General features: G+C 51.2%; 1 protein-coding gene across 10 annotated transcripts in view; it reads right to left on the bottom strand.

Moving 5' to 3' along the window:
- Positions 1-25,456, bottom strand: part of Kcnq2 (potassium voltage-gated channel subfamily Q member 2) — a 61,204-nt gene extending 35,748 nt beyond the window's left edge. For all 10 annotated transcript variants that reach the window (XM_035446598.1, XM_035446597.1, XM_035446600.1 and 7 more), the window contains exons 1-5: positions 25,161-25,456; positions 3,402-3,492; positions 2,235-2,361; positions 1,797-1,972; positions 812-937 (exon numbers count right to left, since the gene is read on the bottom strand). In XM_035446598.1, coding sequence (XP_035302489.1) covers positions 812-937; positions 1,797-1,972; positions 2,235-2,361; positions 3,402-3,492; positions 25,161-25,456 — 816 coding nt within the window. The remainder of the gene's footprint in view (positions 1-811; positions 938-1,796; positions 1,973-2,234; positions 2,362-3,401; positions 3,493-25,160) is intronic.
- Positions 25,457-25,672: the final 216 nt, after the last annotated feature.

Below are 25,672 nucleotides of genomic sequence, written 5' to 3'. Positions count from 1 at the left end.
GTGTGTGTATGTGTGTGTGTGTGTGGTATGTGTATATGTGCACGAATGTGTGTGTGTGTGTGTGTGTGTGTGTGTGTGTGTGTGTTTGTGGTCTGTGTGGTCTGTGTGGTATGTGTGTGTGTGTTTGTGGTATGTGTGTGTAGTGTGTGTGTGTGTGGTGTGTGTGTGGTGTGTGGTGTGGTACGTGTGTGATGCCAAGCTTCTACATGGGTGCTAGGGAATTCCCATGCTTTAATAACAAGCACTTTACCCACGGAGCCATCTTCCCTTTGTACTCTCCCTTGTCCCACACAATGAAAGGCAGGACTGACTAGAGAGATAGGAGTTCAGAAAAGTAAGTGACCTGGAATGGTGGCAATTAGCCTTGGCAATGGAAGGCCATGACAACAATGCTGCCTCCACCCTTCAACTGCTCCAAAGTTGTGAGGGTCATTCATACTCTTGAGCTGGGGGGCCCTGGGATGGCTCTATACTGGTCACTACTCTCAAAACCCCAAAAGTCTTCCACCCCAATCTTCCTCCTCCAAAATCCAGTGCCAAGTGGAGGTTGCAGGAAGGTGCTGGAAAGAAAGGAACCCAGTCTGTCCCCCTGTCACATCTACCAACCCAATAACCACACAAACCTCAGCTGTCATCTCCATATGCCATCATGTCTACAGCCAGCCACCAGGTGGCCACCAAGAGACATGCCCACCCAGGTTAGCCTAAAGGCGGTTAGGTCTCTCCTCAGGTCCCAAGGGGCAGGGTATATTCTCAGGACAGCTGTACCAAGAGTGTGTGGACGAGGAAGTGATCAGTGACCAGGACTTACCAGGCCCCACCACAGTGCATCTGCATATGTGTCAAAGTGGTCATTCTCACCCTTCTCTGCCAAGTACACCAGAAATGAGGCCAGGATGAGGCAGAGGAAGCCAATGTACCAGGCAGTCACCAACTCCTGCAAAGGCAGGAGACCGTATATCATTGTCCTGCTCCCGCTCAGGTCAACCTGGACAGTGTCAAGCATGGGAGCCCTACCCTGAACTATGCATCTAAAGGGTTTTGGAGATGGGATCCCCTCATGGTGCCAACAAGGTACAACTAGAGTAGACACTGGTCAGGGTTGGCAACAGGGCTTGTCCTGCATAACCAAGGGTGACTGCTGGCTATACAGCACAAGCCTTTCAACTGACTATTTTAGACCTGGGAGCAGGACAGCCCAGTAAACATCCTGCCCGTGGCTGGGGAACACATACCCCAAGCCAGGAGTTGTAGTCCCAGCACTGTTTAGATACTGTGAAGATATCCCCTAGAGGGGCTGTGGGATATATATTCAGTTCCTAACACTGAGGGTGCAATGCAGGGAGGGAGAGAGACCAGGCCTCAGGCAGCTCAACTTCTCCAGGGCCCAGTGCTGACATGGTCACAAAAAAGCGGGCCCAGGCAGGGTAGAGAGCATTTGACTCAATGAGCCCATTGTGTGCACAGAGGCCCCATAGTACCACCTGGCAGAAACCAGGTCTTGGCCACTGAGGACTCCTTCAACACAGACCGTGTACCCACAGCCATCCATGAGTACCCTGGTCAGCAGCCACCACAAGCCAAGCTTAAACAACCCCTCGGCCAGTAATTCAGGCAGAGTATCGATCCGGGCCCTCAGAACCAGGAAATGCTCAGCTACAGGGGCTGCCAGCTACAGGGAGGGTTGCTCAGACTGGGAACAGAAACAGCTTCCTGGCTACATCCAGCTTAGAGAACCCCGGGCAGGACTTCGGAGCCAGGGTGACCAGCAGGCCCCAGGCTGGGCCAGGGCTCACCTTACTGTGAGCATACACCACTGATCCCAGGAGCTTCCAGGTGCCGCCCCTCCGGTCCATACGGATCATCCGCAAGATTTGCAGGAACCGCAGGCTCCGAAGTGCAGAAGTGGCAAAGACATTTCCCTGGGAGCCAGCAGCCAGCACAGCAATGGAAGCAATCAGCACCATGATGTCTGTGGGAGACAGGCACAGCTCACAGGGTCTCCTCCCCTGGGCCCCAAAGGTCCCATAGACATGCAAGGTCATGTAGGGCCCTGGGAAGGGTGGTTTCCAGTGCCCACCCTGCTGCCTACCCATGGTGTCCAAGGCAGACTACCCAGCACTTTGTCCCTCCCAACATCTAGGCCCTGTCAGCCATGGGCACCAACTCCAAGTCACTCAGAAGCAATTTCTGCCCCAGACCCAACTCTGTTGGCCATGTCGACCAGACCTCACCAATCACACAGAACGGTTTCCTGGCAAACTTGAGCCTTCCCCTCCAGCCTCGATACCGGCAGCAGCAGCCTGCAGCCCAGATCCTCACAAAGTACTCAACGCCAAACACCACGATGGTCACGATTTCCTGGGAGGTAGGAGGAACACAGATGAAGACACTGCCAGGCCTTAGGAGGGCTGCCTGTATACTACATATACAGTCTCAGGACAGGGCTGGATAAACTCCCATGGCTCAGAAGCTAGAAATGAGAGCTGCAGGCTTAGCCCACAGGGCCCCCAGGTCCTGTCAGCCAGGACTGAATCCCTTCTAGATACAGATGATCTCCCAGGGACTCGCTGCTATCAGCAAGTCCTGGCCTTAAGCTGTCAAAGGAACCGTCCTTCCTGCCTCCCTTCTGAGCTATATCTGCCCTGTTTGAGCTGGAGTGGCAGGCTCTGGTGTTAGTGTGGTGGGTGGGCACACTAGCAAACTGAAAGAGTTCCCAGCCACAGCAAAGGGAGAGCAGGCTCCTCTAGAATTCAGGCAGCCCCGGGGCAGTGGGGCAAAGTGGGTGGAAGAGCATTCTAGTGGGATCATTCTCCTTGAAGGGCCACCTCTGTTACCAATAGCAACAGAGAAATTACAGTACTGTTTCCATGACGCCCACCCCTGCCCTATCACAGGGTTTATGTGAGTGAGCATCATGGCCTCCCACCCCTTCACCCACACCCTTTGGGGAGCACCACACACTTCCAGTGGGGGCACCTGTGTACTTAGAATCCAGACAGCAGGGTGGAAAGGAGAAATGGTGAGAGCTGCTTGAAGTAATGTTGCTTCTGCTAGGGACTGGGAGGCTGGGAAGGGGCTTGAGGTCTATTCCACAATGCCAAGAGCAATGGTGGCTGTGGATGCAAGAAAGCTTTCTACTCTGAAGGAGATCCTGGATACAGAAGGTCTGGCTCACTCAAACAATCAGGGTTAGGGACAGAACCAGAGGGGTCAAGGGGTTGGGAGGCAGACTACTGCAGAGGTCTCACCACCCGATTAACCAGGGCTCTTTCCCAGTCTCCAGGCCTCCTCCCTCCCCCTCCTCCCTCCCCCCCTCCCTCTCTCCCTCCCTCCCCCCCTCCTTCCCTCCTTCCCTCCCTTCCTCCCTCCCTCCCTCCCTGCCCAAATGTGGGGCTTACCAAGATGTAGAGGGCCCCCTCTGAGCTCTTCTCGTACTCCTTGATGGTGGAGAATACAGAAAGCACAAGGCAAGAGAAGACCAGGAGAAACCTGCAGGAGGTGAGAGGCATGCAGTCATCAGTGGGCCAGCAGTTGTCATCACACCACAGGCTAGCAGCCGGTGACTACTAGCTGGCACACTTGCAACTAAAGTCATTGGAGGGCCTCAGAGAACAGCAGGGAGAACATAGTACACACCCCGTTTCCAAGACTCCATAATCACACTGATTGCTGACCAGACCCCTCCTGACCCACGTCTATCTGGTTTTGGCCCCGACAGCCTCAGCTAGTGCAAAAGCAATAAAAAGAACCAACTCCCCACCACCTGTCCCACAGACGGCAGGCATGCATACTTTCTCATGGAATGCAACGCTTCCTCCCTACGTTCAGAGGCAGAAAACTTCTCTTCTGACTAGATCTGGTGCTGAACAAGAACTCCTCAAATCATCTTTCTAGCCTTGCCCCAGCTGCCATGGTTTCTCCATTTCTCCCTCCTTAAGTTGCAATGGCGCTGCTCATCAGCCTAAACTTTCTGCTATAATAATTATTCCTCTCTCCTTTATTACCTGACCTACCAAAATTCTCCTAGCAAAATTCTCTGCCTCACTCATATCTATGTGCACCCTCTGACAAGCTGTATACAGTCTCCCTTACCCTACCCCAAAGGACAAGGACAAGTAGCAGCCTACCACAGAAACCCAGCTTGTGGCCTTTGACAAGGGCCTACCACACAATGTAAACACATGATAGGCAGCAGCATAGCAAGAACACTGCCTGCTGAGGACCACCACACCCACATCTCATCCTGGGAGACTGGAACAGCTGCAGTTAAATCACAGAGGCAGACTCTAGGGCTAGTAAGATGGCTCAGCAGGTAAAGACGTTTGCTACCAAGCCTCGGGACCTGAGTTTCATCCCCTGGACCCACAAGTTAGAAAGAGAAAACCAACTCCCACAAATTGTCTTCTGATCTCCACACATGCACTGTGCATGGTGGGGAGGGAGAGAGAGAGAGAGAGAACTATAATAAAAATTTTTAAACAGAAAATGCAAACTCCAACACAAATGGTGTGTGTGCGTGCGTGCGTGCGTGCGTGCGTGCGTGTGTGTGCGTGTGTGTGTGTGTGTGTGTGCGTGTGTGTGTGTGTGCGTGTGTGTGTGTGTGTGTGTGTGTGTGTGTGTGTGTGTGTGTAGCCCACCTCTCGAGCAGCTCAAGTAGGATTAACATTTTCTATGTGCACCCTCTGACAAGCTGTATACAGTCTCCCTTACCCTACCCCAAAGGACAAGGGGATGAAACTCAGGTCCCGAGGCTTGGTAGCAAACGTCTTTACCTGCTGAGCCATCTTACTAGCCCTAGAGTCTGCCTCTGTGATTTAACTGCAGCTGTGCAGATAACAACCTGCCACACAAAACAGGCACATCCAACATGTAGTCATTGGGTCCTGTGCATGAAACATGCTTGACCACAAGGCACCAAGAAGAACTTCACATCCATCCAAACCACAGATCTCTTGCTCAAAGAGTTTCTTTTGCCTGTTTCCACCTGCCAGCAGCCCCCTGCTATCTTCAAAAGCCAGGCATCCATTCACATGACCAGCATGCAATGATAATAATGACGATGACTATGATGACAGAGGTACCATGCTCCTGTTGGGTCTTGGAGTCCTCCTGTCACCATGGTCCCCACCCTTAATAGCAGATGAGTCCAAGGGGGTCAGGCTCTTTCCACATAAATCTCCCTCTCAGCCTCATGTGTGGAGCTGGCCACTGTCCCCACCTGTTAGTTCACCACTTCCCTCTGGCCATTCTTTGATATCCTCTATTGCAGGCCCAGGGTGCTGTCCATGAGGACATGGACACCCCCCCCCAGCCCAGACAGGTTGGGAACACAGCACAAAGGTCCTTGCACCCACAGATCTCCAGGAAAACCAGAAATGTTAAGCACACAGAGTAAGTCCAAGGAATGGACTTAAAACCTGGTCTTCCATCCAGAAATCTAGGAGTTGGAGGTGATTAACAGCCTGGTGATCTGCATTATCTATTGAGCCAGGTCGCATCAAGTTCTACAACCAGGACCAGAGGTGGCTAACAGCCCAATGCCTGCATGACTGAGACAACACCAGGTCCTTCCTTAGGCCCTTAAGCTAATACAGGTAGTCTGTCTCTAGAGTCCATCTTCCTGGAAGAAAAGACATGTACCCTGAGTTGAGCTCCAATGTCATTATACTTCCTTGTGCACCAGAGATTGTATTGTATTACATCAGGAAACTCCCCCCCCCATTCTATTGTGCTTAAATATGCTGACAATATGCCCCACCCAGCATCAGACTCTCTATATTCTAGAAGGTTTGGTCCAGGTTAACAAAGTCACTCTGAACAAGATTTCATTCTCACCTCCTCACAGTTCGCTTCCCTGCCTTCCATGACCACCTGCAGAGTCCTTCCTACAGAAATACCCCTTGTCACATGCCTCCTTGGGGATCCACTTGACATTGAGTTACTGTAGCCAGGGATCTAACTATGCACCTGTGGCACTGACCACGCCCATTTGGGAGGGGAGGATTTAGGCTGGGCCAAGAGGTCAAATGCTCTCTTGTTGCTGGCGGGGTCATGGAAGATAGCCTGGGAGGATCTTTGGATCTGGGACCTGTGGCAGCCACCTGCCTCTTGTGTAAGTGTTAATAAACCTTTTAACCTGTACTGGGTCAAGCAAATCTTGATTCCCACGTGCGGCAAGTTACTGTTGTCAATGTGGGGATCATGTACCTGCCATCTCTCCTGTACAACACAGACATACTCTACCACCTAACTGTCCTTTCTAGTCCAGGGTTCAGGGGTGCTCATGGGTAAAAGCCTGGCCAGCCAATGCCAGAAGTCTCAGCCCAGGTTGTTTGCCCTGACCACCAGGATGCAGGTGTTCCCTTCCACCTGGAAGATGGCTTTAGCCTAGGAAATCAGTCTGTAAGTTAAGTCCCAGAGAAACCCAGCAACAGGCAGGTGAAGAAGAGAAAAGGCACACAGCTGAGCACTTGCATCTAGCCCTGCCAGGACCTCTGGAATGGCAGATGACAAAGCCCGTGACTAAAGATGCCGCATTTGGTTTCTGCTCCTGTAGATTAAAGACCTCTGACTTCTCTAGGCTGTAAGTGTCTGAGGGTCAGGGTAGGTCTTACTCCAAGCTCACCACTCACCATAATGGTGCTGTGGTCAGTTTCTACCTAGCCCCTCCCCTTCAGACGAGCCACAATGAATGAGACATAAGCCAGAAAACAAGGAGCTAGGGATCCTGCTTGGGTTGGCAGAGTTCTTGCCTAACATACACAAGTCCCTAGGTTTAGCGGCCAGCAGAACATAAGCCAGGCATGGCCATGGGTATCTATCATCCCAGCACTCAGGAGGTAGAGGCAGGAGAATCCTGAACCCCCAAAGCTGGGTTCCACACGCTGAGAGGAAACAGCACACAGTACACAGGTCTCCGATGTCTGGGTGAAAAGCCTAGGACCACCAGCCTGGCAGTTTCAGACCCTCAAGGTCCCACATTCCCAAAGCATAACTGGCCCATCAGGAAAGTGACATAAATTCAAGCAGTTCATTGATGGAGCCTGGCACATAACAATGATCAATTCATGCCCATCCTGTGCTATCAGTAGTTTCCCACCTGGCCACCTGAGCCCAGTGACCTGCTACAGGTCTTACTCATACGTGCTTACTATCTCATCCCCCATTCAGCAGGCTCCTGGTACCACGCAGGGCCCTGAGGCCACTCCCATCTCCACCCCCATGATTCCAAGTACCTAAACACTGTAGAGGGTCACCTCTGCTCTGGTTGCTGGCTAAAGTGTCCATCCCACCTGAAAACACAGCACACCAAGATATGTGCCTGGCCAATACGGCACACTGGCACAATCACACTGATAAATACAACTGACTTTCACAGGTAAGGAAAGGTCAAGAGGACCCAGCCAGGTGCTTGGGAACCCCAGCTGACTTAGTGGTCACAGGGAAATGCCCTGATGATGCTCTAGGGCTGCCATGGGAAGGGTGTGTGGCCAGGTGCTACCAGTAAATGTCTTCACCACCCAACACTAACTTCACCAACACCCACCCAGGACCTAGTTGCCCTACTCTCAAAACGCCAGCTAGCAGGTACCAGGAAAATCCATGCATGCCAGTGAATATACCATGCCATGGCCTGTGCAGCAGTAGTATATCCAGCCTAAGTGGATGGTGAGGGTTGGGGTGGTACTCTCAGAAAGACACAGGAAACTGGCTAAGGAAGATACACAAAATACAGAGTTCAAAAATTGAAAGGGAACTCCAAGAGACCAAGCGGAGACCAGCTTGTGTGAGAGACAGTATACCCTATCACTCCAATCACCAGTCAGAAGTCAAGACACCAGCTTTCCCCCAACAAGAGCTGAGGATGCTGCAGGGTCCACACTGTGCATTCCAGCTTGAATCAGGCCACAGCAACAGATAGCCAGCAGCATTCAGTGAGCATCTGTCACCAAGAGTCTCAGTCTCGGCCTTAGCTAAAGCTCCAACAACACTGGTCCTAAAGAGATACACAGTCCCTGACCATCTTCCTGGGCATAGACCCCAGGTTGTGGCTTCTGAGAACACCCAGCACTGATGCCCAAGCTTCTGAGCTCCTGAACAGAGGCACTGGCGGCAGTGGCAGGCTGCTGGCACAATCAGAATAACACAAAGCCACGGTCACATTTCAAAACTGCAATTAATTTCCTTTGTTCATTAGCCAATTTATTCAATTAACTAAGCCCTGAAAAAAATAAATAAAAGAAAGTACAGACATCTCGTATGCCTTCTAGCACTGATTTTGACTGCCTGGGGCATCTACTCCCAACTTGGTCAGCAGGGAAGAAGTGGAAAGGAGAATGGGGATCCCTGTGCTCTGATAAGGACCCTGGAGGCTTGAGTGGTGATGAAAACACATAAGAAACACCCAAGGTAGCAGAAAGTACACCAGGAGCAAGTAGCTTAGCCTACAAGGCAAGGCAGGAGCCCAGAGGAGGCTTTCCCAAAGAGCAGTCCCTGGGGCCAGGCCCTGCTGAGTAAGGAGATGGATTGACTAGGAGGGAAGCAGGGAGGGTGTTTTGACAGAAGAAAGGTTTGGTAGACAGGGTGGACATGTGCTGGACCTGGGCAAAATGGAATTCAGTTTCAGGGACAGACCAACAGGGGCAGACCTCAAAAACAGAGTATCCACACTTAGTCCAGAAAATCTAGCCCCCCTCACCCCCCACCCCTGTGCTACAACATATTGCTTTATGTTAAACCACTGAAGAATCTTCGTATCGACTCTCACTTAACCCTTCCTGTACCAGTGTCGTCGTCGTCGCCCCCCCCCGCCTCCTTCATATCATCTGTATTCTGGCCTCCCTCCTTGAAACCTCCCTGGGGCCCTTTAGTGGTTTCTTGACTTCATGCACAAGACCCATACAAGATCAAGCCAGAATGGGAGGATGAGGGGTCCATGAAGTCCCACCTCTGGCTGAAGAGCTATTGGCAAATTATAGATGCTGGATGAGGGAGACTCGATTTTCTTCAAGGATCCTGCCCCCAAGAGGCTACCTATCCCTAGTCCATGGCTTGACACTCATTTGCATACCAGTAACACTAAGTGGACTCATTGTGGTTTTTAAAAAAGAGCACATGAAGTTAGGAGAGAAAAATGGTGGTGGGTGGATAAGGGAGTAATTGGAGAGGAGGAGAGAAGGGTAGATTTAAAAATATATTATATGCATGTATGAAATTCTCAAACAATAGAAAGTGAAAAATAAATGTATGCAGGTTTTTTTCCCATAAAAAAAACAACCAAAAACCCTGAGGCTGAGCCAATGAGATAGCTCAGCAGGAAAAGGAGTCTGCCACTAAACCGGATGGCCTGAGTTCAATCAGACCCGCATAATAGAAGGAGAAATCAATTTGGCACATATGTGCATGCCTGCATGCAAACACACACACACACACACACACACACACACACACACACACACACACACACACCAAATAATAAGTAAATAAATAAATTTAAAGAGAAACAACTGAGGCCAAGGTACCAGTTGACCAAGCCCTCTCAGAAGATTCTAGAGGCAGGGGCATTTATGAATGTGGCCATGATGACCTGGATATACAAAGCCAGTCACTAATCTTGGGGGAACATAAACCTAGTTCCTCAGAACACTCTGGCACAGCCAGCGGGTTGAATATCATCCATTGTACCGAGGAAAGCCACTCTGGAGCCATGATACCCCAGCAGCTTCCAGGAAGTGCCCACCATGGCTCCTCCGCTCCACGGTTTGTTTTTTAAGTTTTCAGAACAGACAGAGCAGATGGGCCCCTCCAGAAAGGCTGGTGCAGGGGAGGCTGCAAGGGACACGCAGGAAGAGTAGCGCCCACGCTGCTCTTGGAAGCTCAGAAACAGGAAGGAGCTCAGGCTGTGTGACCAAGCTCCTCCCCAGGCAGGAAGCCTCCACGGAGAGTATACCTAGCCTAGCCATGTCTCCAGGCCCAAGACAACTGCCTAGACACTTGTAACCTCATCCATCTGTAAGCACCTGAGTGACTGGCAACCGTTCTGACCAGCACATACCAGGCCCAACACATCCCACACTCACGTCCACTTTAGAGATGAGGAGGGACACGGGGGCTCTAGAGATGGCTGGCAGGGCTCTAACACTTCCTACCTTCTATTCTTAGGAGGGGTAATGGATGCCCCCCTAGTCTCTCCCTCCATGATGTAGGCACTTCACAGGATCCTAGCCTCAAGCCTCAGCCTGGGAAGAATAACAACAAGAGAACAATGGAGGTCTCCCTCAGACATGCCCCCTACACAAAGCTAGCCTCCTCCAGGCTAAGCCATCATGGGTCAATGACCATTCAACCACGAGCAGAAATTGTGGCCTGGGAATGTCCATCCCCACCCTTCTCTCCTGCACTGCTATGCTGTGTTCTGTTTCTTGACACTCACGGGAACTGCAATAGGGAGCCAAGCATAACTTTCCTTCCGCTCTGAGAGAAGACAGAGACCCTAGGAGTATTCAGCCAGCATGAGCACCAGTGTTCAGAGGGGCCTGGAACTGCCCACTGGGATTGGCCATCAACCAGATGGGACTGGGGAGACATAGGATAAGCAGTTTGGGGGGGGGGGGCTCCAGGCCCTGAGATACCCTCTGAGGCTTGGCCACATCTCACCACAGCACCCACAAACCCAGGTTAGGAGCCTTGGATGAGAACGAGGCTTCGTCACAGTCTGTAGTCCAGCCATTGCTAAGCCTGGAGACTCAGAAAGGAGAGGCCTGGGTCAGGAAGAGGGCTGGTTTTTCTGCAGCCCAGAATTATAACACAAGGGGTTTCGGGCTAATTATGATAATAGATTCAACTTCAGGAGGCTTCCCTGACAGCAGTTGCCAAGGAGACCAGCATCACAAGCAGCTGGTCCCCAGCCCCAGATTCTAAGAGCCAGAAAGGAACAAGGCAGGGACCTCAGACAGTCCTTGGCAACCCACCCTAGTATGGGGAAAGTCACCTAGAGATGGAGCTTGCATGGAACTGTTTTGTATCTGGAGACACATTCAGACCCAAATCACAAGAAACTACTGGGAGAATTAGAGTCAAGCTGTCCTTATCCTGCAGCAAAAAGAAATTTATGGGAGGGACTTCTCAACTTTGGACAGAGGATGGTCACTTGAACCAGGACACAAAGAAGAGGAGGCAGGCATGGAGCAAAGGTGGGGGCGGGGCAAAGATGCAGGGCCAAAGGGCCCTTGGCCAGGCCCAGAAACCTCACAGCAGTCAGCAGTAGCAGTGCCAACATATGCTGAGATGCTGAGGGCCGGGATGTGGATATGTAGCATGGATCTCTGCACACCAGGAAGGCCGCCACCCCAGGGAAACTCCTCTTCCTCCTCCTCCTCCTCCTCCTCCTCCTCCTCCTCCTCCCTCCTCCTTATAACAGGGAATCTTTCTCTTCTGGAAAAACATAATAAAGGTGCTGCCATCCCCTTCAATACTGCCTCACATGCTGGCTATCTCACTGCCAGACCCTGAGAACATACTCTATCCCGGCTCTGACACAAAGGCTGACTCAAGGAGGCCAGGGTCCACTTTCCCATTGCATGTTTAGTAACTAAAAAAATCTAACATCTGGACAGTAAAAGAAGATAGGTTATCACAGATCCCCAGCCCTGCTTGCAACTCTCAGACTATCGAAAGATGGACCCATGAGCTGAAAGTCTCCACTTACATACTTCATGCCAGGTGTGTGATAACCCTAAAAGCAGGCAACTGCTCCCCATTCACAAATGGAAAAAAATGAGGCTTCAAGGTCACTTGCATGGCCCACACGGGATCCAACTAGAGCAGGCAAAGCTACCCTGTATGGGAACCCTATCCATAGGGCAGGGTCTGCCCCATCAGGATAATCCCCACTCCCATAATGCTAGGCCTTGCCACCTTTGGGGCTGAGTACTGTAATGCCCGAGGAGGACAACTGCAGCGAGGCCACACACATCCCCTCTGGTGCAGATCACACATGACTCCCCAAGGACCTCCTGCCGCCTCGTCCATTAGGCACAGCTATCGCTGTAACCTGGAATCTAATTTCTCCCCCTAATAAACTGCTCTGCTGCCAAGACCTACTGCCTCCTCCCATGTCAGAAGCAAAGCAGAGCTGGGATGCTGATGGCTGCTTCTAGTAAATTAAAAAAAAAATCACTCACGGTTGTTCATCCCCTGGGCTTGGACTGAACAGAGGCCATACTCCATCCAAGGACCTCTCTGCTGGAATGAGTCCTATCTTCATGCTGCCCTACCTTGGTGAAGCATTGGCCTGTCTGTCATGCCAAAGCCCATCTACCCAAGCCAGAACCACCTACCAGAGCATAAGGTTCTATGGGGATGAAAGTAAATGGCTCAAGAGAGATAGACAAGGCCCAGTACACACCAGATACTCAGAAAGTGCCTTAGACACTCACAGACCATAGCTCAGGAAGCCCCTGGTTCTCAGAGGCTCAGCTGCCCACTCACTCACTTTGAGGCCTCCACAAATGGCCTTATCTAGCCCCCATCTTGTTCCTCATCTCCAAACACCAAGATCAGGAGGTGTTCTCAAGAGACCCCTCACCCCCATTGACTAGCAATGGTTATCTCAAGGATGGGGGTTGCTACAGAGGTCTGGTGCCTCCTATATCCCTGACCCACCCCCACACATTGCTCTCTAGTTATCCACTCCATCAGAAGCCCAAGACTCACAAGGACTCCAGCCTCAACAGCTGCTATAGACACCATGGGGCCTCCCCAAAAAGGCCAGCTATCTGCTACAGGCACAGATTCCCAAGTTGAGGACCATGGAGGGCTCAGCTTGGCAGAAACATGCCAGTTCAGCAAGGGAGAGCCCTTCCGAGGTGCCAGCTCATGACCTGGCACCTCTTACATGAGATCCCTAGAGGCTAAAGCTCCCTGCAGTTAATTTGCTCCCATTAGTCATCATGGGTGCTGACCAGAGCTCAGTATACTCAGGTAGGGCTGTCCCAGGCCTACACCCTGCATCCCTGACTGTTAAATCATCCAAGAAGGCAGCCCTACTGAAGGCTTATAGCCCCCAGCCTATCATCCCTGACTACTTCCCAGGAGCTTATTTCTGCCCTTCCCTCCACGACACCCCACATTCCAGCCAACTGTGCATCCCCGTGACACCACAGGAAACCTGTCCCATCTCAATCCTAGGAGCAGCCAGAGGGCTGTGGTGGAAATGGCTGACAATGTGCACAAGCCCTACTCACAGCTCTATGCTGGCCCCAGGACCCTAAGATCCTGGCCATACCTGGTTCTCTCAATAGCACTTTCCCTTCCCGCACTTTCTCTGTCTCACCATGACACTCCCATTCATCGGGGTCTTTGCACCCCTCCTTTTGATACCAGGAGTTTCCTTCTACTCACACAACCCAGAGCCATCTTTTCTTCAGACTCTCCTTCCTCAGGCAAGTCTGCTTTCACTGAGGACATAGCCTCATCTGTTCTACCCTCCCCAGTGCCCAGGAGGCCAAGTCCACACCTGCACACAGGCCATATGTCCTGACTAGTGGGATCCTGCCCTGACTGTACTGGGCCCCACTCCAGAACACTTATCCATGTCACACATGTTCTTTATGGGGTTCTTTGTGCTGTTAACAAGCATGGCGGAGAAGACCAGGACAGAAGGAAGCCAGTAAGGTGAGCCTGTATAGGTCTGGGGACAGATGAAGATAGGGTCTGTACCAAGACCCTGCCTACCCCAAGCCTGGCATAGAGCAGAACAGCTCATCACAGACAAAGCTGTGTCCCCAGAGAAATTATGTATGCATCACAGAAATTAGCACCTACCTTATGGCAGCTGGTCTTACATAGCCTAATGACAGATAATCCACATACCCATCAGCAGACAGAGGAACAGACAAACTGGACCCCAGAAACCCACAGAGAGAAGTAAGGCTCCACCACCCTACAGCTCAGGCACTCAGAAGAAATCACACACAGAGAAAAAGCATTGGACACAGGGAATAGGGTGATCCCACTTGTAGGAAATGTCAAGAACAAACCTATCACAGACAGGAAGATATCAGTGAGCACTAGGATATGGGACGGGGCATTGTGGGGAACTGCCCATACAGATGGGTGTCCTTCACGCTACAGAGCACTGACAGCCACATACTGCTGATCTATTCACCCACAAATGGTAAGGGTTATGCCGGGAGGATTTCATCATAATTTTAAAAGGTAATAGGCAAGCACCTCCTTGGCAGAGTGGTTAACTCTGTGCTCCAAGTGATGCTTCCTCTGTGCTTTAATGTCTCTTTGCAAGAGGATAGCCTGCATGCACTGTAGCAAAGACTCTCCAGCCCATGAGCATTGGGCTCCATGGGGACGTCCTGGTGAAGATGAAGATAAAGATGAAGGGTGCTCTCTGAGACCCCAAGAACTATGGACTGAGCATCACCTTTTCAAGGACATACCCTCTTCCACCATTGAAATGACGCTGTCCTTGGTCAGTACCAGTCCCCCTCCCTCCCATGCCCAGCCACTCCTCCCATATCTGCTATTCCTGACACTCAACGCTCAACACAGATACTGAACTTTACCAGGGCTCCTCCACCTATAGTCCCCACCTTGCAGCTTTGAGGGCTAGAAGTAGCATATAGAAGCCTTCATGAAAGGGACATTTCTCCCTAGCTGCTGGGAGGAAAGATAACCATGGAACCTCAAACCCTCATGAATGTGAATCTCCATTTTCTTTCATGGCTCAAGTGGCCCATCAGATGCAAGGGTTACCTGATGGGGGAATGTCCTTCTGTATATGTTTCTCGTATTTATTGGTTGATGAATAAAACACTGTTCGGCCAATGAGGCAGGAATATAGGCAGGACTAGGAGATGAGGAGAATTCTGGGAAAGGTAGGAATGAGCCGGCCAGAGTCATGATGCTGTTGGAGGAGTAACACCCTACTGGGTGCTACCAGGTAAGCCACAGCCTCGTGGCAATACATAGACCCATAGAAATGGATTAATAATTAAGACAGAGCTACCAATCAGAAGCCCTAGCCACTGGCCCACAGTATTATAATTAATGTCTTGTGTGTTTATTTGGGGTCAAATGGCTGTGGGAAGCTCCGAGACAGATACCCCAGCAATGGATCTCCTGACAGAGTACCACACAGGCCTCCCCGTCCACTATCCCAAGTTTGATGGAGAGCCATGCCCTGCCTCCTGCCCCAGCTGTGCTCCTGGGCTGGCCCCACAGCCCACAGCACCAATCCCTGACCATTGCTGAATACTTTCTCTCATAAATGTGCACAGCTCCAATGATGGAGATCTGACACCTCAAATAGAACCTTTTCCTGACATTAGCCTCTCCTGGGCCACCCCTGAGTCTCCCTTTCTCCTCACCAGTCTTCTTAATGATCCAAACAAGCAGAGCAAAGGACATGGCCACAGTCAGAACCACAGCCTGCAAAAATGACCCACCCAGACAGGACATACCTGTGGATAAAGGCATGCGTAGATACAGCCTGCAGAAATGACCCACCTGGACAGGACATACCTGTGGATAAAGGCATGTGTAGATACAGCCTGCAGAAATGACCCACCTGGACAGGACATACCTGTGGACAAAGGTATGTCTAGACATACCAGTATACAGGACACTGACTCAGACACCATCCTAACCTGGGTGTCCCCAAGTGAACTAGATGGAGTGACAACAGTTCATAGGAGAAGACACACCAGTGTGGTGTGAACACAGAGTAGAAACCAGACCCCAGGTCTCATTCTGTTCTACAAACTCATAGAAAAGTGGAGCCTGGAAATCTCTACACACCTTGCTTTCCAGCAGTTTCCTGTTTCCTACATTGGGCATATAATAAAAAATAAATAATATCTAAAACCAAGTGCTTCTGTGAGAGACCAAGCAAGCTGGTCATACCAGAGCCTCCAGAGCTGTCTGCCCACGCAGTTCCCTCTGCATGCTAGAATTCAGCACTTGGCTGATTCAACAAGGTGTCACGGAGCGCCATTATGAGAAGGCTTTCTCATGCTGGCCCAGGAAGAAGGAAACCTCCCTGTGTCTTTATCTATAGTCCCTAGCACCTTCTAGAAATCCCCCCAGCTCTTGCCCCTTCCAAGGCTAACACCTGTGAGCTAAGCTTCATTCTGTGGGAAGGCAGGAACAGCAATCACACCAGGGAGCTTTTCACCCATAAGGAAATACTACTGTGTGCTTTGAATCCAGGACCATGGTCAGCACCACAGAGCCATTCCCCCTCTTCTTTTCCTGTCCCTTCCCAATTCCAAGAATACAGAAACTCCTACCAAGTGTAGCAGGCCTTCCTCTGTGCTGGCCACCAGAGTAGAAGGGGTAACAAGAATGGTTCCAGACCCTTGCCTTGCTCCACATGCTGTCTCCCACCAAAGGCTTTCTATAAATGTAATGAACAGCAAGCCCCAAATCTGTATATCTAGCCTGAGGAGAAATACTGTTTTAGATGAGAACATTTTCACAGTAGTCAAAAGCTTCTTGCAATATCTCCTACAGCCCAGATATGTGTGTGTCAAGAATCTGGGAGCCTCACAGCAGCAATGTTAGCAGAGGCAAAAGCTCAGATCTGTCCTTCATTTCCATCAACAAGGAACCCTTCACAGGTGTTAGGATGTGTTCAGGCAATGGACCTGGAGTGGGGCTTGGGCACCTCCCACCACCCACTGAGCACAGGAAAATGCCAGAGCTGGCAAGGTAAGGTGGCAAGCACAAGGCCGTTATAGATTCCATGGTGGTCTACAATGAACCCTTGGAATTTGCATAAATAACATGTCTAGAAGACAGAAGAACCCGGAAGACATAGCTGACCAGAGAGAAGGCCAACCTGGAGAATCACTGCACTGCAAATGACCTCATAAATCCCCAGGTTTCAAACACACACACATACACACACACACACACACACACACACACACACACACACACACACACAATGCTCAAGGAACATCAAGGAAGAGAAAACCAAAGAGCCTAAGAGCTGGAAGAGTGGGAGGAATACTATGAGATGTCCTCTGGACATAACATGGATGTTGCACACAGGAGCTCACAACATCTGTGTTTATCTACACAAGACTTGCACAAGTTCAAGCCAGTTAATTCCAACACAGAGAAAAGAGGAGAGTTACCCAAGGTCCCAACCCATAGCTAAGGAGCTATGGGCAGCTGATGGCTGCTGTGGGATGGAGAGTCACTTTTCTTCAGAAAGTGGCAACTGGTAGGACAACCCCACTTTCATGTGTCAAAGGTCTTACTAATTAATTGTATTCAGTGGGTTATAAAAAGTAAAATAGCCAAGTGTGGTGATGTGCGCCTTTAGTCCTAGCACTGGGAAGGTACAGGCAGGAAGATCTCTGTGAGTTTGAGGCTAGCCTGATCTACATATCAAATTCCAGGCAAGCCAGGGTTACATGGTAAGAACTTCTCTCAAAACTTCTTCTAAACAAGATAATAAAAAAAGAGGACATGATGTAGAGAAGACAGTTGGGGAGGGGATCGGAGAGAACAGGAGTGGGTATGGTCAGTATACACTGCACATGTGAATGAAATTTAAAAAGAAATAACCAAACAAAAATAAAGAGAGCATTCAAATAGCCTCCCACCCAACCCTAGTGCTCCAGAGGCCCTTAATATGCCTCCTCCAGGCATCGCACGGCTCCACTGCATCTGGCCCAGAACTATCCATGAGCACAGCCTCTTCTGAACAGGGTTTGAAAACTTTTTCATTTCTACCCTGCTTCCCAAAACTGAGACTCACGAAGAAGCTGGCCCTTGCCTCATACCCACCAACCAGCGTCTTTCCAAGTCAAAGGAGGAAACTCTCCAGCATGGGACAACGCTGGTGGCTCTTGGATGGAGGGGGCCAGGGACCAGGCAGAACCTGGAGTCAGGACAGCCCTTTACTTAGGAGAAGGAAGGATCTCCAGGGACGCCATCTTGGAAGAGGCTGACATCCATGAGATCATCAAGGAATCTGTGCACACAGTTTCCAAGCAACTCCCATTTAGAACATTCTAGAATAACTGCTTTGCTGGGCATCCATAAAATTATTCCTAATATCAAAAAAAGAAATTGAAGACCTAATTCTGTTCCAGCTGGATAGTCAGCAGAGCCCAAAGACAACCAGGGGTGTGTCTAGAACACATCCTGCCTCCTTTTTCCATGCAGAGAAGCCATTGTCCCAGAGCCCTCACTTCCTCTGCAAAGGCTCTGATGGCCCCAGCAGCCAATTGAAGGGGGGCAGGGATGGCCAGGGGAAATGCCAAGAACTTCCCCTTGGGTGGGTCTCTTACCCAGACCAAAGAACACCTGCTCAGCAGGAGTGCATGGAGGCAGCTGCTATATAGCTCAAGAGCCTGCATCCTTCTCAGCATGTCCCTCTGGAGTATCACTTATCCTCACCAACTAAGTCCCCTGCCTTGGGTAGTGCCTGGAAGGATAAAGAGAATGAAAATAAGGGTAGAGGGATGGCTCGGTTGGTAAAGTCCTTGACGTGCAAGCATGAGGACTTGAGTTTGGCTGCCAGTTCTTGCATTAAAAAAAAAAAAAGAAGAAAAAAAAGAGGGAGCAGGCATGACAGTACACACTTATTATCCCAGCACTGAGGAGGCAAAGACAGCCTAACCTAATCAATGACACCCAAGTCCTGGTAAGAGACCCTGTTTCAAAAAGCAAGATGGGTGGGGTGGTGGTGGTGCACACTTGGGAGGCAGAGGCAGGTGAATATCTGTGAGTTCAAGGCCAGCCTGGTCTACAGAGCTAGTTCCAGGACAGTTAGGGCTGTTACATGGAGAAACCCTGTCTTGAAAAAACCAACCAAAGCAATCACAACAACAAAAAAAGCAAGATGGATAGTTCCTAAGTAACAATATCTAAGCTTAACCTTTGACCTCTACACACATGTGCATTCACACACAGACCTACACACACACAATAAGAGAGAATGCAGAATCCCGGACTCTTGTTATCCCCAGTCCTGCACAACGCGACAGCCCTAAACAGAATGTGTATCTCCACACTAAACGGTTGTTCTCAAGACCTAGCCCTTGAACATGGACGTGGAATACAGCACCTGCTCACAGCTCACAGGACAACCTTGGGATTCTGAGAACTACAGACAAGTCAGCAAGAAAGCAGAAATCAGAGTTCACTTGGAACAGAGACCCCAGCAGAGGCCTGGCTATACGGGGCTGGGCAGGCACAAGGCAACCATGAGTCACTGCCAACCTGATCTTTGGGGACAGTCACATGTCGACTCGGCACCCTACATTTGCTCCCAGATCAGCTAAACTGCTTCTGCTGTTGTTAGGCTGTTGGACAGCTGCTGCTGGGTTTCCTCCTCCAAACCGAGGCTTGGTGTCTGGTATGTCACTGAGAGTGAGGCACTGTTTGAAGAAGCTCCTGGAGCTGTCAGCAAATTGTTGTCTGGAAGCAAAGCTCAGTTCTAGCCATGGAAAGGCCCACGCTTGGCAGGCATCCAACACACAGAGGACAGTGCTCACTGGGAAGGGGACCTAGCCAAGCCAACTCATCCACATCTGGGTATAAACAAGATGCCTGCAGGGCTTACCCGGAAGTTCCTCTGCAGTCTGAGAGGCTTACTGGTAGAACCTGAACACTGTTTTTCAAGCCAAAAATCATTCCTCTCCTCAATGCCTAACCTTGAGGGTCCCATATGTCACTCAGCTCCACACAGGAACACATTCTCAAACACACAAACACACTGTTCTAGGAAAAAGGTTGGTATTCCTGGAGCTGGCCCAATGGACAAGCATCCAGCAAGCTTCTGACACTCAGAACTCATGCCTAAGCCTTCTAAACCTGTGTCTCCTGCTAAACAGTGGCCCAAATAAGCTGCCAAGATCAAGGTACAGACTGTATCCTGAGGTTTTGCCTAAGGATTGGCTGGTGAATGGGAGGCTGAGAGTCACTGCCTACAACTAGGCCTGCAATGGTCCCCAGCCTTCCACACCCACTGGATAAGGCTCACTCTGCCAAACCTCCGCTAGCACAAGCCAGTGAACATTAGTACCCACAAATCTTTGTGTCTAGTGACCCAAATCCATACCCACCCAGGAACATCATGCACGTACTATGGAAAAGGAAATTGAAGTCCAGAATCTGGACCTAGTCAGTGAAAGCAGGGCCAACAGAACCTTCAGTCCCAACCCTGTCATCCTTCACCCCCGAGAGGTAACAAAATTCCCCTGCCTGCCAGGCAGTGGTGATTCACACCTTTAATCCCAGTACTTGGGAGTCAGAGGCAGGTGGATCTCTGTGAGTTCAAGGCCAGCCTGGTCTACAAAACTACACAGAGAAACCCTGTCTCAAAAAAAAAATTAAAAAAAGAGTCCCCTGCTAACCTCACCTCCAGTAGCTACAGCTAAAATGCATACTTGATGTGCAGAGGACACACAGATAGTTGCATGGCAAGGTGGTCTGCTTCACTCGGAACTATTTGTAATAATAAGAAATGGGCACATGCCAAAGTGTCTGAAATGAAGCCTTCTCCCTTATCAACTTTGCCTTACCAGGGGACAGCAGCTGCCAGTACAGAGCTTACTCCCAAAATGGGGCCCACTAATATCACTTCAGCTTTTAAAGGATATGACCAGGATCAGGGCCAGGGCCAACCCTTCCATCCAACTTCAAGGATGAAGATGGCATAGCACACAGGCCATCTCCCTTCTCCATCCTTTCACCTGTCAGTTCAGCCCTTGAATGCCCAAATCCAGCTGTTAGTACACACCACAAAGTTCTCCAAAGAGCCCTTGGTCCTAAGGACTTGCCCATTTCCCTAGATTCAACCCTACAGTAAGTAGTGAACTCTGTTCTCACTGCTACAGACTGAGGAACATGACAGTCCTGTTTTCTCAACAGCAGGGGGTCAGAACACCTCACCAGGGGTGCAGTGGCATAGCCTGGATCATAAGGATCTACAAAAGCTTGTGTATTTTCCTCACTGGAAAATACTAAATGCCCCGCATTCACTACTGGGTTCCATCTGCACTCAGACACTGTCCCTGGCAGTGTCCTTGAAAGCACTCCAGACTCAAGTACTTTCAGAGTCAGAGATAGGCCTCCTACCTACAAGGCCAGCACCTGGGAGCACCTAGCACTCTCCATGTCCAATTTCTTCAGGCTGGTGACACGCTGTGGGTCTTTCTGAGTCTCTATAGATGGCTTTATATGGCTGACTCATGCTGATGTCCATAAAAATGAGGTTCTCTGCTCTCATCTGCAACACTACCCAGAGAGCTCCCTGCCTACTTGCTAATTCATTGTTTCTTTACAGATGCAAGGGTGTTTAAAGATTTACTCTACACATAACCAGGGCAGAGGGACTGCGATTGTTCTATCTCTTCAGTGCTGTTTAAGCCATCGCTGAGGGTTAGAAACTGTGAGCAGGCCTGGGAAGAAACACAGGTTTCCCTGGAAACCACAACTCTCTGAGGTATTCCCATCTTTTGGGAAATTTCCATAAGATTTTCTGAATCTCAATCAATGAGGCTGCAGGAAGACCTGCTCCTTGAGAGAAGCTGAGCACATGCTGCCATTCAGTGATCAGGGTTCTTCTCTAAATGCCACATACCATACAGAGACCAGACCTTGGGACTCCAAGTAAACACCTCTCCTGTCCGCCTCAGGTGAGGATCAGGCCTGTACCTACTCCTCATATGACCTGCCAACTCCAACTTCCAGGGCTCTTACCAGTTAAAAGTTAAAAGCAGTTAATGGGGATGAAAAAGAGCTACAAGACATCCTAGACACCATTCTACCGGGGAAGGAGGCCTATCTGGGCCCAAAGCACCCAAAGACCCTTGAACAAGGCCCTGATCCTGGATGTCGCTCTTTCTATGAAATGGGAGGTGACACCTGGTTGGACAGCCTCTGGCAATGGCTCTGAATGCCTAGGGTCCCTACAGGAATACTTTAGACACTGTGGACAGAGGGGCCTTGGTGATCAGCCTAAAGAGATGAGCCGTGGGCAAGCCCAGAATCCAGATATAAATCCTCATGACTTGGTTTTCCACTTAGTTGTTTCAAATGCCATCTTTTTCTAGCTGCCCACTGGCCTGGATGTTGGAAATACCAAGCTATCTACACTCTCAGCTCTAAGGCAGACCACTCTCAGCTTACACGGGCAAACATTTTTATCCTGTTTCCCCATCAAGCTCCTCTAGCCATAAGGCCAGCATGTGGTAGGAGTATTATGACCCAGCAACTTTTCCCTATGTCACAAGTTACTTGTAGCTACCACTCAGCTCTCTTGGACACAACAGATGGGCATGATTCCTCTAAGGCCCCCATAATACTCCCACCTCTGCCTAGATTCGTCTTTGCTGTGGCTCACCCTTGAGATGAGCTGGGCAAGCCACAGTGTCTCTGCCTGGGTGACCCCCCACTGCCCCGACTGAGTGCAGAGCTATTTCTGAAAATATCTCACACAAGCAGTACATATTGGCATCATTTTGTAAAATGCATACTGCAGAGCCCTGTGGACAGGGGGTCTGATTGACCTAGTTCACCAGGGTCCAAACTAAGGGTGGCCACTTCCCTCCTGACTCTGGACAGTGGCTGCCCTTCAGAGATCCAGCAGGACTGGCCAAGAAACTGGTACAACTAGACCTCTCACAAATCAGGCTTTGATGGCCAAAGGCAGAAGGAAAGTGGCCCAGAAAACCCAGCACTGATTAGATGAGGGACTCACTTCTATGAGCCTTGGCTCTGTTCCCCCACTAGATACCAGGAGGGGCTGCATCGTCTTTGCTAACTAGTGAACTAACCAAATACTGTCTAACACAGAGTGGCCTACTCCATAGCTGTCAACTGTCGACACAAGAGCTGACCACAAGCTCAGGAATCTCAAGCCATTGGGTTACCAAAATCAGATAGGGGTCAGTGTGGAAGGTTCCATGTCTGGAAACTGAGGGGATGGGTCATGAGCAACAAAGGCAGTCAGAGATATGTCACCATTCGCAATGGGATCAAAAGGCAGCCTAGAAAATATCAGTTGGTCTTTACAAAGTCCAGGGAGCTAGGAATGGCTGTTACCACCTTACTGATGAAAAAATAAGGCTAACAGGGGTTCTTGTGTCTGGCCCCAAGTTAGCAACCAGAAACTCTCTGTTCTTCAATGCTCTCTCTCCTGGCCCCATCCCCAAGACACCTCCCTGCAAGACCAAGCCACAAAGTAAAGATGCCAAGGGCCTGCAGCTGGCTGAAGCAGGATGCCTTTATGCTAAGGTCTAAACCCTAACTAAAGTCTGGTACATTTCAGGGCCAGGGGTTGCCGTATGATGGACTGGGGCAGACTTGGGGATATGTAGGTGGAAGGAGGGCACAGAGCCTATAGAGCAAGGGCTTCCCACACTGGACTCTGAACTCAGGATGCTGCTGGTTTTAGGAAACAGGATGCAAGAAGCAGAAACAGAGATGCTGATAAGTCAGACCCAGGAACAGGACAGGACCCCATAGAAGCTACAGACTCAAAAAAGAATCCCAGATAATGCTGCCATCATGAATATCCACACCCAGCCCTATGGACACAGAATTTCACCCTGTCTGTGTCTCAGGAGTCACCTCGGGCCAGGAGCTGGTTATCTACAGCCAGCCACAGTAGAAACTCTTGGGCCCCAAGACAGGCAGGGAGAAGGTGGCTAGAGCAGAAGGGCCGTTAGGGAGAGACACATGGACTCTTCTTTGGAGTAAAGAGAAATACAGCACCCTGGGTAGAGGAAAATCAAATTCACCTCTCTGGAGGGGGTGGGGGCTGACACCACCGCCTGCTCCCCTTGGCCAGCCTATCTGGAGAAACCTCTACCTTGGGGAACCTTAGGACTGTCCCCAGAAGGCCACACACACACACACACACACACACACACACACACACACACACACACAAACACACCCCAGGCTGTAGCTACTCCCAGGACATCATTCTGCAGGCAGCCCCCAGAATCTCCCTTTATGTTCCTTCCCTCAAACCTATCCAAATCACACACAGAACACTCCCAGACACATTGGCCCACTCACAGAACACATACCCTGCCAAGGCCAGGACAGGTGGGCACCTTGATAGAGACTTTTCCTGAACATGGGTGTCACTCCCATCCCCAAATGCTTTTCATACAAAATGGCCGAGTCTCAGTGCTCCTCCTCTGTCCCTGGTTACACTGGAATGGGAGAGCCATCGTCCTTGCACTGGGAGGTTATGCATTCTAACACACACACACACACACACACACACACACACACACACAGACAGACAGACACACACACACACACACACACACACACACACACACACACGAACACTAATATGCTCATGAATGCAGGGTTGCCTCTGCCAGCTCTGCCCCAGGAGGAGTGCCAGACTTGGGGACAAGGACCAGCACCTTCCAGGCCCAAAGCTGGCAGTGCTGGGGGACAACAGCAGTCCCTACTGCTGATCTCCACTTAGGGATTTAGAGCCCAGAATGTGTAGAGGGGCCATCAGGTGCAAATGGGTTGTTTGGAATGTAGAGGACAAGGAAAGTGGGCCTCCAGGGATGGGTGCAAGCAGGTGCCCTCAGCACAGGGCTGAGGTGATATGATGTTAGGTACCCTCCCCATTTCTGAAACCCGGAAGCTCAGATGGGTAGCAAGAGGTTAGGAGGGTGGATGAGAAGAGGCCAGCACTCTTCACCACCCCTATTTGGTTGTTGGGGAGATCCATGGGTGCAGAGGGGCGGATGAGTTCAAACCTAGAGCCTAGCAGCCCTCCCTCCTCGCCGGCCCTTTGTTCCGCGCTGCGGGCCGTGGGGAGGGGCCTCTCGGGCTGAGGGGGGCTGGGGCACCAGCACATCCCGTCCTGCGGGGGAAGGGCTGGTACAACCCAGCAAGGCGGATGTAAAGCCCCCCCCCAAAAAAAAAACAGTGACTCCAAAGTCACTCTCCAATCTCTGTCCTTCGCTTCAATCAGGGACTGCAGTGCCGTGACCCAAACCCCACGCCCACGACGCGACCCAGGCGCGCGCGCGGACACGCACACCAGGGCCCCTCAGTCCACCGCAGCTGCGCCGGCAATCAACCCATGGCCGGGCTAGGGTCTCGCCCGCCCACCGCGCACCTCATTGCGGGCCACTTACACGTAGGCGTGGTAAATGAACGCCCAGCCGCGGGGCCGCTCCAGCACGTTGTAGAGGAAATTCTGTAGCTTTCGGTAGAAGGCGTTGCGCTTCGGGGGCTTCCCGGCTCCCGCACCGCCCGCGCGCGGCTTGCTCAAAACGCTGCCGCGCTTGGGGGCCTCTGAGCCCGCGATGAGCAGCGCGCCGTCGCGAGTGGAGTCGGGCGCGCCCGGGTCCAGCCCCACGAAGCCCACCTTGAGCTTCTTCTCCCCGCTAGTGCCGGGGTACACGCCACCGTTGCGCGACTTCTGCACCATGGTGCCTGCTGCGCCCAACTGGGCGCGGGCTCAGCGGGGGCGGCGCGCGGGGGGTGGTGCGGGCCCCAGCCCAGGCCTCCGGTCCGGCAACCGCATGGCCGAGGCGGCTGCGGCTCCGCGTTCCTACCTGGCCCGGCCGCGCGCCGGGACGCAGCAGCCACCAGGCTCCGCGCGCGCCTCGGAGCCTGGCCCGCTTCCGTGAGGGCTCCGCCCGCC

The sequence above is a fragment of the Cricetulus griseus genome, chromosome 6 (genome assembly GCF_003668045.3).
Source record: "Cricetulus griseus strain 17A/GY chromosome 6, alternate assembly CriGri-PICRH-1.0, whole genome shotgun sequence".
NCBI lineage: Eukaryota > Metazoa > Chordata > Mammalia > Rodentia > Cricetidae > Cricetulus > Cricetulus griseus.
Note: the sequence above shows the minus strand (reverse complement) of the source record. Positions and strands in the feature narration are given on the sequence as shown.